Below are 17,392 nucleotides of genomic sequence, written 5' to 3' on the forward strand. Positions count from 1 at the left end.
AAATCAAATCTGCTGCCCGCTATCTTTGCATCTCCTTTGCCTAAGGTATTTGTGGAGAAAATGTAGTGTCCTCAGTCATAAATTCTGTGATACACACTGACTGGTAGTACAGGTGCATATTTAGAGCAAGTTGGTAGACTTGCCCTTCATTTGGGGTACATTTAATCAGACTTCTCTATTTCCAGGGATTCTTGCTGTCTTTGTAGCCACTCATTAAATACTGCACTGGTTTGTATATTGTTACTGTCTTAAGTCCGGGGGGACCTAATCTTTGCTAATACATATTTGTTATGTTGATTCTCCTCTGAAGTTGCCATTGACTATTTTCTTCACATTTTATCAGTGACTCACATCAAGTCAAAATTAAATCAGGTGAAATTTAATCATTACTAAAAATATTATTTTTTGACTTGAGTTTTAGCAAGTCAACTTGTCTCATGTATGTTCATGGGAATAGGGAATATTTAATAGTAATTTGCTTAGAGAAAGACCAGGAAGTTTCAGTAGGCCTTAAGTTAATGTGAGCCAGTATAGTACCGTGTTTCCCTGAATATTAGACCTAAGTGGAAAATAAGCCCTAGCATGATTTTTCAGGATGACATCCCCTGAACATAAGCACTAATTCGTCTTTTGGAGCAAAACTTAATATAAGACCTAGTCTTATTTTCGGGGAAACATGGTACTATGGTGGCCCTGCCATAACAAATGTGATCTTAAGTGGTATTAATAATACAGTGTTTAAAACTTGCACCATTATACTCTGATCACGTCATGTCATAGTATGTTTTGGCATGAATACCTGGGTGTGAACTCCAGCTTTACCACTAGTTAACTTTGTAAGTGACTTAGGCAGGTGATTTGGTCATATCAAGCCTCAGTTTTCTCATTTGTAAAATGGGGATATTATCAGAACTGACCTCATAGGACTATTATGAGAATTAAATAGTGCCCAGAAGGGAATTTTCACAGTACCTGGTATATGGCAATCATGTGCCCTAAATGTCAGCTGCTCAATATTATCCTTAACAACTCTATTTTGTACATTTGGAAACTGAGGCTCAATATCCATAGATAGTAAGTGTAAGCTAGGTGTAAACTCAGGCCTGTCCTTCTCCCGAGCTGACAGATTTACCTTCTGTGCTGTACCCCTTCTCAAGCGTTTGGTGAGAGACTCAATGTCTGGAGTTCTGCTCTTATTCCTCCAAGTACCCAGTGGAATGGGCCAGCTCAGCCCTTCTTGATCTCTGAATGGAGTGAAGTGTCTGTCCTTGGTGGTTTTAGAACCCAGCTATGAAGATCTAAACAGCGAAGGGAAAGAAGAAAGAAAGGATAGAGAGAGAATGGATTAAAAGAAAATAACTTCAAGAAGAGCCTCAGGAAACTTCCAATGTGTTTCTTATCCCGATGACATCATTAGTACAGCTGCTGCAAAGTTCTTTATTTCTCATGGTACCTAAAAGCCCTTCTGTCTTCAGTGACTCAGGTTTCTGATTTAAAGGTGGTCTCCCCCCACCCTCCCTACCATTAGAGTATCTTCAGAAAGTTCCAGTTCCTTAAATGGTATGTAAGTCCTTTTATTATCTGGCCCTTTTACTCTAGCTTTTTTTGCTACCACTCCCCATATATATTTTGCGCTTGATCTTTATGTAGTTTTTAGTGCTACCCTCTGCTTTCAGTGTTACTGCCTTTACCCGTGCTCATCAGTCTGCCTTCTCTGCATGTAACAGACTCTTACACACAGCGGTATTATAGCGCTGCACATATTTTGCTGTGATTGTGCCTTATTGTACATTGAATGCACTTGATGTTTACCTATAATTGTTGATGCAGAGGGGGAGTTTTAAAGTTGGTTTAACTTCATTTGTATACCCTTTTATATGCATAGCCTATCTGGAAGAATATCCAGGGAACTGGTAATAGAGGCAGCCTTTGGGGCAAGAGCCTGGCTGTCTCTACAGCATATCCCCTTTTGACCTTTTAATTTCTGAATCATGTATATATGTTATTTATTTAAAAGAAAATCCTATATATGGAAGATTAAGTGATATGATTAGCTTTATTGAGTTCATGTATTAATTGGTACTACATTAATAGTCCTGGATTAGTTAGGGTTCTTTAGAGAAATAGAACCAGTAGGAGATATATATGGAGACTTATTGGCTCACAATTAGGGAGGCCGAGAAGTCCCACAGTCTGCCATATGCAAGCTGGAGACCTAGGAAAGCTGGTGGTATAATTCTAGTCCAGATCTAAAGGCCTCTGAGAATGAGGGGAGCCGATGGGGTACATCGCAGTCCAAGGGCAAGAGAAGATAGATGTTCCAGCTCTACCAGCCAGGCAGAACAAACCCTCCCTTTTTCCACTTTTTATTCTGTCAGAATCTCAACAGATTGGCTAATACTTCCCCCACATTGGGGAGGAAAGTCTATTGAGTCCACTGATTCACATGTTAGTCTTACTGGAAATACCCTCATATGCATACCCAGAAATAATGTTTAATCTGGGCACCCTGTAGCCCAGTCAAGTTGACATAAAATTAACCATCACAAGCCCTGAATAGAGATGTGTCAGGTGCAAATATTTGTTGTGATATTTTTCCCTGATAGATGGGGGTCACACTTCTTGATTCGTAGGACTCTGGCTTGTGGCCCAAAGGGGTGAATAACAATAGCTGTAACTAACACCTACCAAGTATATATTATGTGTTAGGCACTATTCTAAACGCAGTTCATATTCTCATAATCTTTTGTGGCAGGTGCTATTATTACTCTAATTTTATATACCAGAAACTGAGGGTTAAGAAGAATGACTTTCCCACAGAAGAACACACAGGAACAACATGTGGTAGCGTTGGGATTCCAATCTGGGCAGCTTGGCTCTAGACTGGCTCTTAACCACCATTCTGCTTGTCGGGTAGAAATTAAGATGGAATTTTTACTTAATCCCTATAATGTTATCATGATTTGTTATATTCACTACAACAGTTGTCTAATGTGTAACTTAAAGTGTGCTGCTTTTAGCAGATGTAGTGTTTAATACTTAATAAGAATTCACACTTTAAAATGCAGTGCAAGAAAGTATAGACTTTTTTTCTTAGTATGCACTTACTGTTTGCAGGGACTTACTTACTCATGACCATAGAAAGGTAGATGATTTTGCAATCTCAAGCCTGAGGTGAGATTAAGGTATTAAGGTATTTTAATGGCTCATCTGTTCAAGGCTCTAAATGACTCAGGATTATATCAAATTAAGAGTTCTATCAAGTTAGGAGTTTACCTGTTTTTAAGGCAGAGGCTTTGCCTCTGTTTGGTGGAATAAGCCGTGTGTCACATAAAGGTTAATCCAAGACTTTGAAGGCCTTTTCCAATTCTGAGAGTCTGTGACTCACTGTTGGGTTAAAATATTGCTTTAAATTATACAAGAATACTTTTAAGATTATATATAACTTTTTCTTTTCTTTTAAAAATATAAGTAAAACTTTTTTATAGTTTCATTTAACTTGTAATAATTCACTAACTCAGAAATGATTATATACTAAAATGTATTGCATCCAAATTTCTTATTGTTGTGTGTGTGTTTCTTTAAAAAGGATTGGCCTATATAGTTTTAGAGAAGGAAGAGAACCTTATTAAATAGTGTCCCATTAGAATGCTATCAGTGTAGCTTTTTTGCGTTGGGTTTGACCTCCAGAACAGAGGTGTCATGAAAACCACCTCTAAATCTAAGCCAAAGTGGTAAAGTGGTAAAGGAAGACTCATATCAACACCATTGACAGTGGATACGTAGATTCTGGCAAGTCTACCACTACCGGTCATCTGATCTACAAATGTAGTGGCATCAACTAAAGAACCATTGCAACATTGGAGAAGGAGGCTGCTGAGATGGGAAAGGGCTCCTTCAAGTCTGCCTGGGTCTTGGATAAATGGAAAGCTGAACGTGAGTGTGGTGTCACCACTGGTATCTCCCTGTGGATTTTGGAGCCCAGCAAGCATTATGTAACCACGATTGATACCCCAGAACGCAGAGACTTTATAAAAAACACGACTGTGCTGTTCTGATTGTTGTTGCTGGTGGTGGTGAATATGAAGCCGGTGTCTCCAAGAATGGGCAGACCCGTGAGCATGCCTTTCTGGCTTACACACTGGGTGTGAAACAGCTCAGTGTTGGTATTAACAAAATGGATGCCACTGAATCACCTTAAAGCCAGAAGAGATACGAGGACGTCGTTAAATAAGTTACCCTACATTAAGAAAATTGGCTACAACCCTGACACAGTAGCATTTGTGCCAATTTCTGGTTGGAATGGTGACAGCTTGCTGGAGCCAAGTGCTAACATGCCTTGGTTCAAAGAATGGCAAATTACCCGTCAAGATGGCAATGCCAGGGGAACCATGCCACTTGAAGCTCTGGATTGCTTCCTGCCAGCAAATCATCCAACTGACAGTCCCTTGTGTCTAGCCCTCCAACAGGATGTCTACACAGTTGGTGGTGTTGGTCCTGCCCTGTGGGCCGAGTGGAGACTGGGTTTCTCCCACCCGGCATGGTGTCACCTTTGCTCCAGTCAACGTTACAACAGAAGTAAAGTCTGTTGAAATGCACCATGAGGCTTTGAGTGAAGTTCTTCCTGGGGCTTCATTGTCCGGAATGTGTCTGTCAAAGATGTTCATCATGGCAATGTGGCTGGTGGCAGCAAAAATGACCCACCAATGGAAGCAGCTGGCTTCACGGTTCAGGTGATTCTCCTGAACCATCCAGATCCAAATCAGTGCCAGATATGCAGCTGTGCTGACTTGTCACACAGCTCACATTGCTTGCAGATTTGCTGAGCTGAAAGGGATTGATTGTTCTGGGAAAAGCTGGAAGATGGCCGAAGGTTTTGAAATCTGGTGATGCTACCATCATTGATATGGTTCCTGGCAAGCCCATGCGTGTTGAGAGAGCTTCTCTGACTACCCTTCTTTGGGCCGTTTTGCTGTTTGTCACGTGAGACAGTTGCTATGGGTGTCATTAAAGCAGTGGACAAGAAGACAGCTGGAGGTGACAAAGTCACCAAGCCTGCCCAGAAAGCTCAGAAGGCTAAATGAATATTATCCCTATACCTGACCACCCCAGTCATTCAGTGGTGGAAGAATAGCCTTAGAACTGTTTGTCTCAATTGGCCATTTAAGTTTGATAGTAAAAAAAAGACTGGTTAATGATTACAATGCTTTCTAAAACCTTCAGAAGGAAAGGAGAATGTTTCCTGGACTATTTAGGTTTTTTTCTTTTTCTTTTCCTTTTGTGTGTGTGGCAGTTTTTAAGTTATTCCTTTTTTAAAATCAGTACTTTTTAATGGAAACAACTTGACCAAAAATCTGTCACAGAATTTTGAGACCCATTAAAACAAAGTTTAATGAGGATAAGAAAAAGAATGCTATCAGTGTATATGTGTGGAAATCAAGACCAATAGAGATTGACTTGCTCAAAGTCAAATAGGTCGTTAAGTGACAAAGCTGGGCTTAGAATTTAGGTCTCTAGCATAATGGAACTACAGAATGGAACTCCTCTTTCTATTATGTGGCCTCAGCTGCTTCAAAATTTGATGGGTATTCAAACTTAACATTGTATTTAAATAGCATAACCTGCTTGATCTGGGAATCTTTGGATATAAGCAGAATTTTTAACTGGTTTGAGTTATTGAAAATATCATTTAATGCTATGCCCCAGTCCAACAGAGATAACATATAAATTATATCAGAGTTTCCTTTGATAAAGAACTCATGACACAATTTCCCTGAATTTAGAAAATAAATCAAGTGGACGTTCTTAATTCACTTATAAATGATTGAACCTAGTCAATTGATACTTTCGCAGAATAATTATAGGGCCAGATCCTACCAGATGAGTTTAGTAGCAGCCTGGTTATAAATGAACATATGTGTAGTTTTTAGTACTACTCTGGGAAGTAATGTTTATTAGGATTATGTCCAATGTTAACTGTGGAAAGAGTTGGTATTTTCTGGTCCCAAAGGGAGAATAACAATATTGTGTTTCTCTTTTCAGACTTTTGATAAAATTCTTGTTGCTAATAGAGGAGAAATTGCATGTAGGGTGAGTAGAATTTTAATCTTATTTTCCATTTTACTCTGAATTTTATTATTAAATCCCTTTAAATATAAATCATTATTAATAGATAACATTAATGTATTTTAAAATAGGTTATTAAAACTTGCAAGAAGATGGGCATTAAGACGGTTGCTATCCACAGTGATGTTGATGCTAGTTCTGTAAGTATATTTTTGCTTTATTTAAATCAGGACCTTATTTTGGGTCAAATAGAAAAAAAGTGAAATGTGTAGGTGTTTTTTTCCTTTGGCCTAAAAAGGGCATACACAATTAAAAAACAAAACAAAACAAAACAAAACAAAAAACCCAAAAACGACTTAATTACTCAATCTTGTATTTTGTATTAAGCAAAATGGGAGCATTATAATGTCTTCAATGGATGTCTTAACTTTTTTTTGTTTTAAGGCTTTAAAAGCCTAGGATAGAATACAAAAAAATTGCTGGACTGATTGCTGGTCACCAAGTAGATGTAAGCAGAGCATGAGAAAGTTAGATTTAAAGATTAATGAAATGTTTTTATGTAATGCTGCTGTACTAGAGCACATTTCCCGATAGCATAACTCCAGTGTCACTAAGGTACTGCTGTAATTGTTTAACCGGCCTAAAAGCTTTATTGTGTTCAGCTGAAAGTTTGATAAATGAAATATAGGCTAATGCTAATTAGACAGAAACAAAAAAAGGTATAGCATAAAGCAGTGAATGATAAATAATTTTATTCGGGATTTTTAACACAACAGGCATTTTTTTTTTAGCAGTAATGAGCTATGAATGAGTAGAAAAAAATCCCATGGGAAAAGAATGTAAATCATTGGAGCTTTATGGAATGAAATATAAGTAGATGAATTTTCATGCACGTTACTGTTTTTCATTCTGCTTTTGCCTATGGAACCTATTGGTAATGTCAGTTTTTATCATAGTAATTTAATATAAAGAATTTTCAATTTTTGTGATTTCTTATTTTATCTAGAAGTATGTTGTTCATTTTGCCTCGTTGTGACTCTTCGGTTTTTAAAAAATGGAAACAATTGCAAGCTACTCTAATTTCCTCAAAATAAAGGTTAAGTATTTATCTAGTCTATTTGATAGGAGTTTTTAAAAATACTCAGTTTTTACCTAAAAGCAATTAGATAAACTTGTTTTCTATATATTCTCTTTGATATTTTTGAATATTGGTTTCTGGCTTCTTTACTAATAATTTGCTTTAACTGTGATAGTTTCAATAGTAGTTTCTATTCCTCACAAGATATTCGTGAAAGAATGAGAACTATCACTTTCATCTCTTTCTTGATTGGCAAACCAAGGCATTTATTAACAGCAAACTCCTCTAGAAAATAGTTTGTCACCATCAAGCTAGTTAATAAATTTAAAATTAATTTTTCTCATTTTGTGTTTATTTTTAGTGTATTAGGTCAGGAGACATTTTCATTTGTGGATAAGTTAAGAGAGAAAAATGAATTATGGGCACTGACTTTTTATTTTTAAGTCTCACAGTAACCTTTCACTTATTTTTTCCTACATCAAAATGTAGTTAATTTTTTATTCTGTGTTCTCATGGAGGTGACTCTTGGCATGGATAGTCCACAATTATTTATATTTTATTTTTTTTCTATATATTTATATTTCAGTGTCAGTGTTACAGAATAATCTACTTCTGTTAAGTTTTTGCTCCAAATAGCACAACTAATTTTTCCCATTCTTACGTTTCTAGCTTTGTACTCTGATCTAGAGATAGACTATCACTTTCCAGGCTTTGAAAAAACTAGTTTCAAAAGAGTTTGTGTAAGTTTTAAGTCTTGGTCATTCATAGCTTTCTTAAAGCACAGGTGGTGGTTTTATATTTTAAAGACTTTTAGCTACTTTATATAGTGAGTATACCAGAGATTATAATACATAATTTAGAATAAGATTTGTCTGGCCCCACAACGGAAGCAATGAATGTCCTGTCAAAACTTCCTTTTAATACAACCTACTTTAAGTTAGTTTCTGGAAAGATACTATAAGTAAAAGCAGGATAATGATGGTTAGAATGTTCAAAGTTTAATTTAAGCCTCAGCCATAGCGCCAAATCTGCTGTTTGGTTTCTGGTTCAGTCTCAAGAAAGCTAAAAAGGTGAATTCCTCTAACAGCATATTTTGCTTCCTTAACATGTGATCACAAAGGTTAACATCATATCTAATCAGCTTTACAATATTGATAATAGGAACAATTCATGCTATTCAGATGTATTGCTAATGTTTCGATGTTTATTTTCAGGAGGTGAGCATTTTAAATGTAACTTGGAGTCAAAAAACTTGTATGCTTTATATGTTAATTTCACAAATTGAAATGTAAATATTATTGCAGTAGAAAACAACTGCAACACTTGATTTTAAATACTATTTATGTTTTATGTTAAAAACAGCTGATTTTTAAACCTTTAAATAGGGGGAAAAGACTAACAGTTACTACAACTGTTAAGTGATAAGTCACAAAGAAGGAAAGCCAAGTAACTTACAAATAATTAATGTTTAATGGAAAAAAAGTTGTTTTATAGAGAACCCCAACATATAAAACAACTTTTAGGAAACTGCATTGGCAGTTAGTAGTTGGCTGATGATTGTGCAGTTTACTTCCATCGTTTCCCTTCTCCCATCATGTTCTTCAAAATTGTCTTCTTTATTCTTGTATCTTTGCTTTTCCATGTGAATTTTAGGGTGAGCTGGTCAGATTACAGACACACACCCCCACCAATTTTTAGCTACTATGAACATGGCTTCTATAAACACTCTTGTGCGATTCTTTTTGTGAACATATGTGTGCTCTCATTTCTCCTGAGTAAATACCTGAGTGTAATTGTTGGGTAAGTAAGGGGTGAGCAACCTTTTTATATTGGGATAATAAATATATTATCTATCCAGATAGTAAATATATTTTAGACTTTGCAGGCCACATACTGTCTCCTTTGCGTATTCTTTGTGTGTGATTTTTTTTTTATAACCCTTTAAAAATGTAAAAACTATTCTTAGCTTTAGGGCTGTACAAAACAGTCCTTACATTGGATTTGGCTGATGCATGGGTGGTATTTTTTTTGACCCCTGGCATAAATGCATGTTCAACTTTATAAGAAACTGTCAAACAGTTGTCTGACATGGTGGTGTCATATTATACTCCCACCAGTAATGTATGAGAGTTCAGGTTCCTCCACGTCCTTGCGCACACCTCCTGATATCAGTACTTTTGATTTTTGCTGTTCTAGTGACTTTATATGTTATCTCATTGTGGTTTTAATTTAGATTCCCTGATTTTATGTTAAATTTATGTTAAATTTAGATTCCCTGATGAATATTGATTTTGAGTACCTTTTCGTATTATTGGCCATTTATATTAAGTGTTTGTTCAAACATAATGAAAATTTGAGGAGTAGTACAGTGAATACCTATATATCCTTCACCTGTATTCACCAATTATTAACATTTTGACACATTATCATATATTTCTATCCACTTATGTGTGTGTATAAATATAATGTGTACATTATTTTTTTTACTAAAGAATTTGCTAAATAACTTATTGTTTGTAACTTATGTGATAAGTAAATTATAGACATCGTGACTTTTCACTCCCAAATACTTCAATATTCATTTCCAGGAGTAAGGAAATTTTCTTACATATCTATAATACCTTATCATATTTAAGAAAATTACCAGTTATTCTATAATATAATCTAACATGCAAACCATATTCAACTTTCCCCAGTTGTCTCCAAATGTCTTTTGTAGTATTTTCCTTTGGTCCGCAGTTCAATCAAGGTTCATGAATTACATGTGGTTATTATGCCTCTTTAGTCTCTTCATCTAAAATAGTCCTTCTAGGGGCAGCCGGTTGGCTCAGTTGGTTGGAGCGTGGTGCTCTTGACAAGTTTGCCATTCAATTTCCACATGGGTCACTGTGAGCTGCGCTTTCCACAACTAGATTGGGATGACTGCTTGACTTGGAGCTGATGGGTCCTGGAAAAACACACTTAAATAAAAGTTAAAAAAAAAAATAGTCCTTCCACTTTCCCTCCTTTTTTTGATTTTTCATGATGATATTTTGATGTCAAGCCATGTGGCTGTAGATATTCTAGATTTGTGTGATTGTTTCTTCATAAATAAATTCAGGTTAAATAAATACTAAGTGATATTATATCATATCAAGAGGTTCATAATGTTGGATCCTTCTATTGGTTATAAGTTTGAGCACTTCGTTCACATAGCTTTTACCAGGTCTCCATCATAATGATCCATTTTCTTCTTTTTAAATTAGTTTTTTGGAGTGAATCTTTCAATCCATGTGAATATTTTGTCCGCCAACAACCTTGCATCTAATATTTTTGCATCCAGTCTTGAACATTGCCTGACATATGATTACTTTGCTGTATTTGTTCTCTTTGTTGTCTGTTGAGAAATCTGTTAGTCTATTGCACCTTTTTAAATCTGCCTGGGTTTTTTTGTACTTTTTCTTATGTATTTGAGTCCTTTTTTTTATGTCTTTTACTCATTTTTCGTAGACTTATTTTAAAAGTTCAATGATATTTCAAGTTTCTAGGTGTCTGTTTTATTTCTGACTCTCCCTCACAATGAATTGTTTGCTGGTGTGTGTAAATTTTGGCTTATCACCTCATTTTTGGTATCTTCATTGTTGAATTCCAGCATGGTTTGAGTTGTAGATATGGCCCTTTACTTGGGTGCTGTGTTTGTTTCTACCAGGATAAAATTAGTCCATTAATCTGAGACTAATTTTAATATTAATTTCTTGGCATGAAGGTTGCTGAATTATGAGAGAGTGGAAAAAGCAAAATGGAACTACAAATACTCACGCATTCACGAATGCACACATGCATGCATTCTTCCTTCTGTTGAATAGGCTCATGGTTTCTAATTTCCAGAGGAAATTTTTTCCTTTACTTTGAACCACAGTTGATACTGGTAATGATAAGTATTTGCCCTCTCCCTACTTAGTTGATTAATTCCCTCCCCTCTTCACTGAGGATGTAGTCTTTGAGTAACCTGTCCTTATGTACGGAGTTTTCATTCTAATCTCCAACTCACGCATGGCTTCTTTTTCTGAGGGTTGAAACTCAGTTCTCTAGATTATTGAGCTCGTCATGTCCACTCACCAAGATGAGCAGTAGTATTGGCTCTAGTGGATACTATCTGGCTTTTTGCTTTCTCTTTGTTTTTGATCTCCAAGGATTGCTTGTAGGCTTTTTGTAAGACAAGCTGTTCATTGAAAGGATGTTTGTTATATTTAATATAGGATTTTAGGTGCTTCTAGGGAGGGTTTGCTGGTTAGCTAGTTGTCTTATTGTTGGATTGTCTTAAAATAGTATGACACTCTATTCTCTGTTGAGGAAGTTCTCTTGCTTTCTTTGAGAAGTAAAGACTGATCTAGAGCAGTCCCAAAGTCAGATTTTACCCAGGAAAACAGCTCACATATACTGATGAGAAGAATGCAGCTGCGTCTGGGCATGAAGCCAGAGTCAACAAGCCTTGTAAAGTACTCCAGTGGGAAATGGTCAGGTCAGGAGAAAGCAAAATGGGAGTTAAGCCTCTTACCAAGCCATGAATTGTCTTTTATGAGTCATTCTCCAGACCTGTTATTCTTTAGAAAGGTTTGTACAGAATGGCTTAAGAAGGTAAGCTGGTCCTAGTGGAAGACTGTATCCTATTGGGATTTTAAAAGGAAATTGTGTTGTATCTGTAGATCAATTTGGGAAGAATTATCTCAGCATTTTTAAGCCTTCCTATCCATGAACATAGATATTTAATTTGATGTCATTCCACTTGTTTAGGCCACATTTTCTTTGATAATGTTTTATAGTTGTCAGAGTATAAGTTTTATACTTGCATTGTTATATTTATTCCTAAGTATATTAGTATTCTTTCTGATGCTACTAGAATTGTAATTATTTTCTTAATTTTAACTTTCTTTGTTAATTGCAAGTGTATAGAAATACAGTGGGTTTTTGTATAGTGATTTTGTGTCCTGCAACCTTGATGAATTTGTTTATTAGTTCTAATAGTTTTTTAAAATAGATTCTTTAGAATTCCCTCTAGAAGTTCATGTCATGTACCAATAGAGATAGTTTTACTTTTCTATTGGGATGCTTTTTATTTCATATTCTTGCCTAATTTCCCTGGTTTTAACTTCCAGAATGATATTGAATGGAAGTGGTGAGAGCAGACATCCTGTCTTCTCCTCATCTTAGGGGGAAAGCACTCATTATTTCACAGTTAAGTTTGATTTAGGCCCTGGGATTTTCTTAAATTCCCATTATCAGATTGAGAAAGTACTCTGTTATTCCTAGTTTGTTGATTTTTTTTTCTTTTTTCTTTTTGTCATGAATGAATGTTGGCATTTTTCAAATGTTTTTCCTTTGTCTACTTAGATGATAATGTGGTTTTTGTCCTTTATTGATATGGTATATTACATTAATTTATTTTTGGATGTTAAACCAGCCTTGCATTCCTGGGATAAATCACACTTGATCATGGTGATTGTCCTTTGTTTATGTTGCTGGATTCAGTTTCCTAGTGTTTTGTTGAGAATTTTTCATACATGTTTATAAGAGATGTTGATTTGTAGTTTTCTTGTTGTCTTTGTTTGTGCTATCAGCGTGATGCAGGTTTCATGAAAAGTTGGAAACTGTTCTCTTTTATTATTTTGGAAGAGTTTATGAAGAACTATTAATTATTCCTTAATTGTGTGGTAGAATTCACCAGTGAAACAATCTGGGTTTGGGCTTTTCTCTGTGGGTAGTTTTTTTTTAAAAATTACTAATTCAGTTTCTTTAATTATTAATAAGTTTATTCAGACTTTCTATTTTCTTTTGAATCAGTTTCTATAGTTTGTGTCTTTCCAGGAATTTGTCCATTTCATCTAAGTTTTCTAGTTTATTTTGGTACATGAATGAATATTCATAGTATTTCCATATTTTTATTTCTATGAGGTTGGTAGTAATGTCTCTTTCATTCCTGATTTAGACATTTGAGTCTTTCTTTTTTTCTTGGTTATTTTAGCTAAAGATTTTCAATTTTATTGATCTTTTCAAAGGACCAACTTTTGGTCTCATTTATTTTCTCTCTTTTTAATTTTCTACTTCATTTACATTTACTCTAGCCTTTATTATTTCCTTCATTCTACTTGCTCTGGGTTTAGTTTGCTCATTTAAAAAATAGTTTCTTAAGGTAGAAGATTATGTTGTTGATTTGAAGTCTTTTTTAATATAGGTGTTTAGCTATACATTTTCCTCTAAGTATTGTTTTAGCTGCATTCTATATGTTTTGGGATGTTGTAACTTCATGTTCATTTCTAAAAGTATTTTCTGGCCTCCCTTGTGATTTCTTCTTTGACCCATGTATTATTTAGGAGTGTGTTGTTTAACTCCACATATTTATGAGTTTCTGTTGCTTATTTCTAATTTTCTTGTTTTGGTTGAAGAACATGCTTTTTATTGTTTCTATCCTTTTAAATTTCTTGATGTTTGTTTTGTGGCCTGTTTTTATGTTTTATCATTTATTGTGGAGAATGTTCCATTTGAACTTAAGAAGAAGATATATTCTGCTCTTGGAGTGTTCTATAGATGTCTTTTAGGATTGTTTGACTCATAGGGATAGTCAAGTCTTCTATTTCCTTGTTGATCTTTTGGCTGTCTTATTCATTATTGAAAGTGGGGTTTAACATGCTTTTTTTTTTTTTTTTTTAAAGATTTAATTGGGGAAGAGGAACAGGACTTTATTGGGGAACAGTGTGTACTTCCAGGACTTTTTTCCAAGTCAAGTTGTTGTCCTTTCAATCTTAGTTGTGGAGGGTGCCGTTCAGCTTCAAGTTGTTGTCCTTTCAGTCTGAGTTGTGGAGGGCGCAGCTCAGCTCCAGCTCCAGTTCCCGTTGCTAGTTGCAGGGGGCACAGCCCACCATCCCTTGTGGGAGTCGAACCGGCACCTCTGTGGTTGAGAGGACACGCTCCAACCAACTGAGCCATCCGGGAGCTCAGAGGCAGCTCAAGGTGCCGTGTTCTACCTCAGTTGCAGGGGGCAGAGCCCACCATCCCTTGTGGGACTCGAAGAATTGAACTGACAACCTTGTGGTTGAGAGCCCGCCGGCCCATGTGGGAATCAAACCGGCAGCCTTTGGAGTTAGGAGCATGGAGCTCTAACTGCCTGAGCCACTGGGCCGGCCCCAATAAAACACTTTATGATATGAATTTAAAATGAAATTTGTAGGGCTTATATGAGGACTTCTTGATTTGTATAGGAAAATTGAATATTGTAAATGCTAGTTATTTCTAAGTTAATCTACATTTTTCTATTATATCCTAATAAATATAATGTACTTTTAGACAGGGGAACTGACAAAGGAGTAAATATGCAAGGATAGCCTAAAAAATTCTGAGGAAAATTGAAGAGAGGACTATCCTAACAGATATTAAAATATAATACCGTATAAAGTAGAAATAATTAGGACCACTCCATAAAATGCTGAAGCAAGAAGAGTCATGTCTGTGGCATAAATTCATTAGATTTTAGACAGAGAGTTCATGTGGAGAATTTCTTAATTTGTTGAGGAGGGCATTATTAATATTGACTTCGCTGGCAGGACAGGTGGATTCTAGGGTATATGCCACTAATTTATTGTGAATTTAGGTAGTCTCAGAAAAGTTAAGATATATAAGCAATGAAAATGTTTGATGGTTTTAGTGACTAGGACTTTCTAAATGGGAAGGTGGATCCTACTTCATTAGTTTGAATAGTGAGAGCAAAGAATTTGAGAACTTAGAGATTGCTGTACTCCTCAGAATGCCTGTTAGGTAACTTTATTTAATGATACTTTATTTATCTATTTATGTTTTCAAGTAAAAAGACTAGTATGCCTTTCCATAAGAAATAGCAAAATATTGTTATATCTGTCTAGTTAGTTATAGCTGTATAGTGTTTTGATTTTTTTTAAAAAATCGGATTAATTGGTTCTGTACTTTAACCTTTGACTATGTACCCTAACTAGATTCCTAAATCGAGCTTCTCAATATATTGTTGCTTTGTCTGTGTACAATCACATTGGATTTAGATGAGAAATAGGTGGTATTGACTATGTTAAAACCCAAACCTAAAGTCAGGGACGTAGTCATTGTGACTCACATCTTAGCCAGGCAGCCTGCTGTTTGAAGTATGATTTCTGGTGAGCACTGCAGTCTTAGCCTTAGGATTCCATAATGAGATTGAATGGGGTTTCCTGCGAGCACTGGGGGATGATTGACAGAAAGGTGAGGGGAATCATCACTTAGCATGCCTACCCTTGATAATATTTCCCTGCTGTCTGGGGAGGTACCGAGGACAAATAGGACTTCGTGATGACTGTGTAATTAGTGTGTGTTGGTTCCAGCTGAACAAACTGGAGGGTAATGATCAGGTAAATGGAGATGGAATACATTAATGTAGGCTAAGGTATAAAAGACCTTAGGGAAAAACTTATCAAAATTTTATGGGGTTGTTAGAGTATCTTTATATCTTTTCATATTTATATATGCATCTGTATATATGTTTATTTATGTCTTTGTTAGGATATCCTCAATTCTAGATGTGCATGGAGATGAAAGCAATTTAAAAGTAAAAATTTTATACATTTACTTTTTCTCATTTACATGATTTACTTTTGAAGGTACTTTTCAAACTTTCTATTTAGAAAGGAGTTAAAGTTCTTAGTTTTTACAAAATCATTTCACAAGATCTGTTAATGGACTTATTTGCAGCTAATGCAATCATTGATTCTCAAATAGGCATAAGTGACCAGGTTCAGCTTTGTAAAAGTTTTTTGGGTGATAACTGAAAAATCTGGTGACCTTTTATTGCATATATTTGTGTGTAGTTGAGACAGGTATTTAAATAACATTTTCTTAAAGTGCTTTTACATTTTCTTTTGCTTTTACTAGTACAGAATATTTTAAGATGATGGCCAGCATAGTCTATGTTTCCCACTTGGTCTTAATTATGTCAGAAACATTTCCAGTCATTTAAATTGCAATAGAACATTTATAGGATTCTTAATTCATTCTTGCAAAAAAGAAAAATACTAATAGTTGTCTTTGTTCAACATGAAATTTCCTTACCAGCAACATCAAGTTCCAAAGGCAAAGCTTCTGATAGTGACTGTAATACTGAATTTAATGGGAAGGAAGGAATTGGTTTCATTAATGTGATTTTGGACCTTGGAGTTCTGGTAATTAAGTGATTGAAAGAGGATTTTTTTTGCACTTTTTAAAAAATTTATTTTAAGTGTGTTTTTCCAGTACCCATCAGCTCCAAGTCAAGTAGTTGTTTTAATCTGGTTGTGGAGGACACAGCTCACAGTGGCCCATGTAGGGATCGAACCAGCAACCGTTGTGTTACGAGCATCACGCTCTAACCAACTGAGCTAACTGGCCACCCTAAAAGAGTTTTAAATGGCATACTTGCTTTAAAACTTGCTGTGGCTCACTTCTCTCATAAAATTTAGCTTCTTGTAACCTTTTTTGGATTAAGAATACAATACACTTACCTATGCAAATTTAAAACTCAAGTTTTCAGTAAAGAAGTAATTAATCAGGAGAAGAAAACATGTAAGATGTTTAGACATTTATTTTTCTTCTATATTTTAATATTTTTAATGTCTTTGGATAAATACATTTTTCAGAAACATTATACTATGTCAATTTAAAATGTTTCCATTATCTTTGGCTTGGCTAAATTACTTTCTCTACATTTTTGGGTAAAATGGAATAGGATAGGCTTCCTGGTAGGAATTTGTTCACATTAATATGGCTCATCAGGGACATTATATTTAATTGGAGATCCTGCAGAATAGTAGCAGGAGGCTGAAGAGAATTATTTAGCATTAGCAATGTCTCGTCTGGGAGTTGTGGACTAATCAAGGAGCTTGAGTGTTAGCAGTGGGGATGATGGGAATTATGACGATTATGACATGTAAGCATGTCTGTATGCGAACTGGACAGGCAATGAGTTAATCAAGAAGTATATTAAATGGCTCCCATGCTGATTCATTATTATCTACCATAGTGCCTGTCAAGTTGTGTATTTAAAAAATACAATAATTGCTGAATTCAGTATGTATAAATTCAGCCACCATTCTTTGCTTTTCAAGAAAATAACCTCAAATTACCTAATACATATAAAAATAGAAAAATGTGTAAACTGTATGACTGTATGATTTGCATGTTATATATATATATTTTTTAACACTTTAAAGTGATCCTTTAATTTTCAATTCATTTGAA

At 35.3% G+C, this 17,392-nt stretch overlaps 1 protein-coding gene across 1 annotated transcript in view; it reads left to right on the plus strand.

Moving 5' to 3' along the window:
• PCCA (propionyl-CoA carboxylase subunit alpha) overlaps positions 1-17,392 on the plus strand; it is a 341,190-nt gene that overhangs the window by 15,312 nt on the left and 308,486 nt on the right. The window contains exons 3-4 of the mRNA XM_033104125.1: positions 6,043-6,090; positions 6,198-6,266. Coding sequence (XP_032960016.1) covers positions 6,043-6,090; positions 6,198-6,266 — 117 coding nt within the window. The remainder of the gene's footprint in view (positions 1-6,042; positions 6,091-6,197; positions 6,267-17,392) is intronic.

The sequence above is a fragment of the Rhinolophus ferrumequinum genome, chromosome 4, assembly GCF_004115265.2.
Source record: "Rhinolophus ferrumequinum isolate MPI-CBG mRhiFer1 chromosome 4, mRhiFer1_v1.p, whole genome shotgun sequence".
NCBI classification, from domain to species: domain Eukaryota; kingdom Metazoa; phylum Chordata; class Mammalia; order Chiroptera; family Rhinolophidae; genus Rhinolophus; species Rhinolophus ferrumequinum.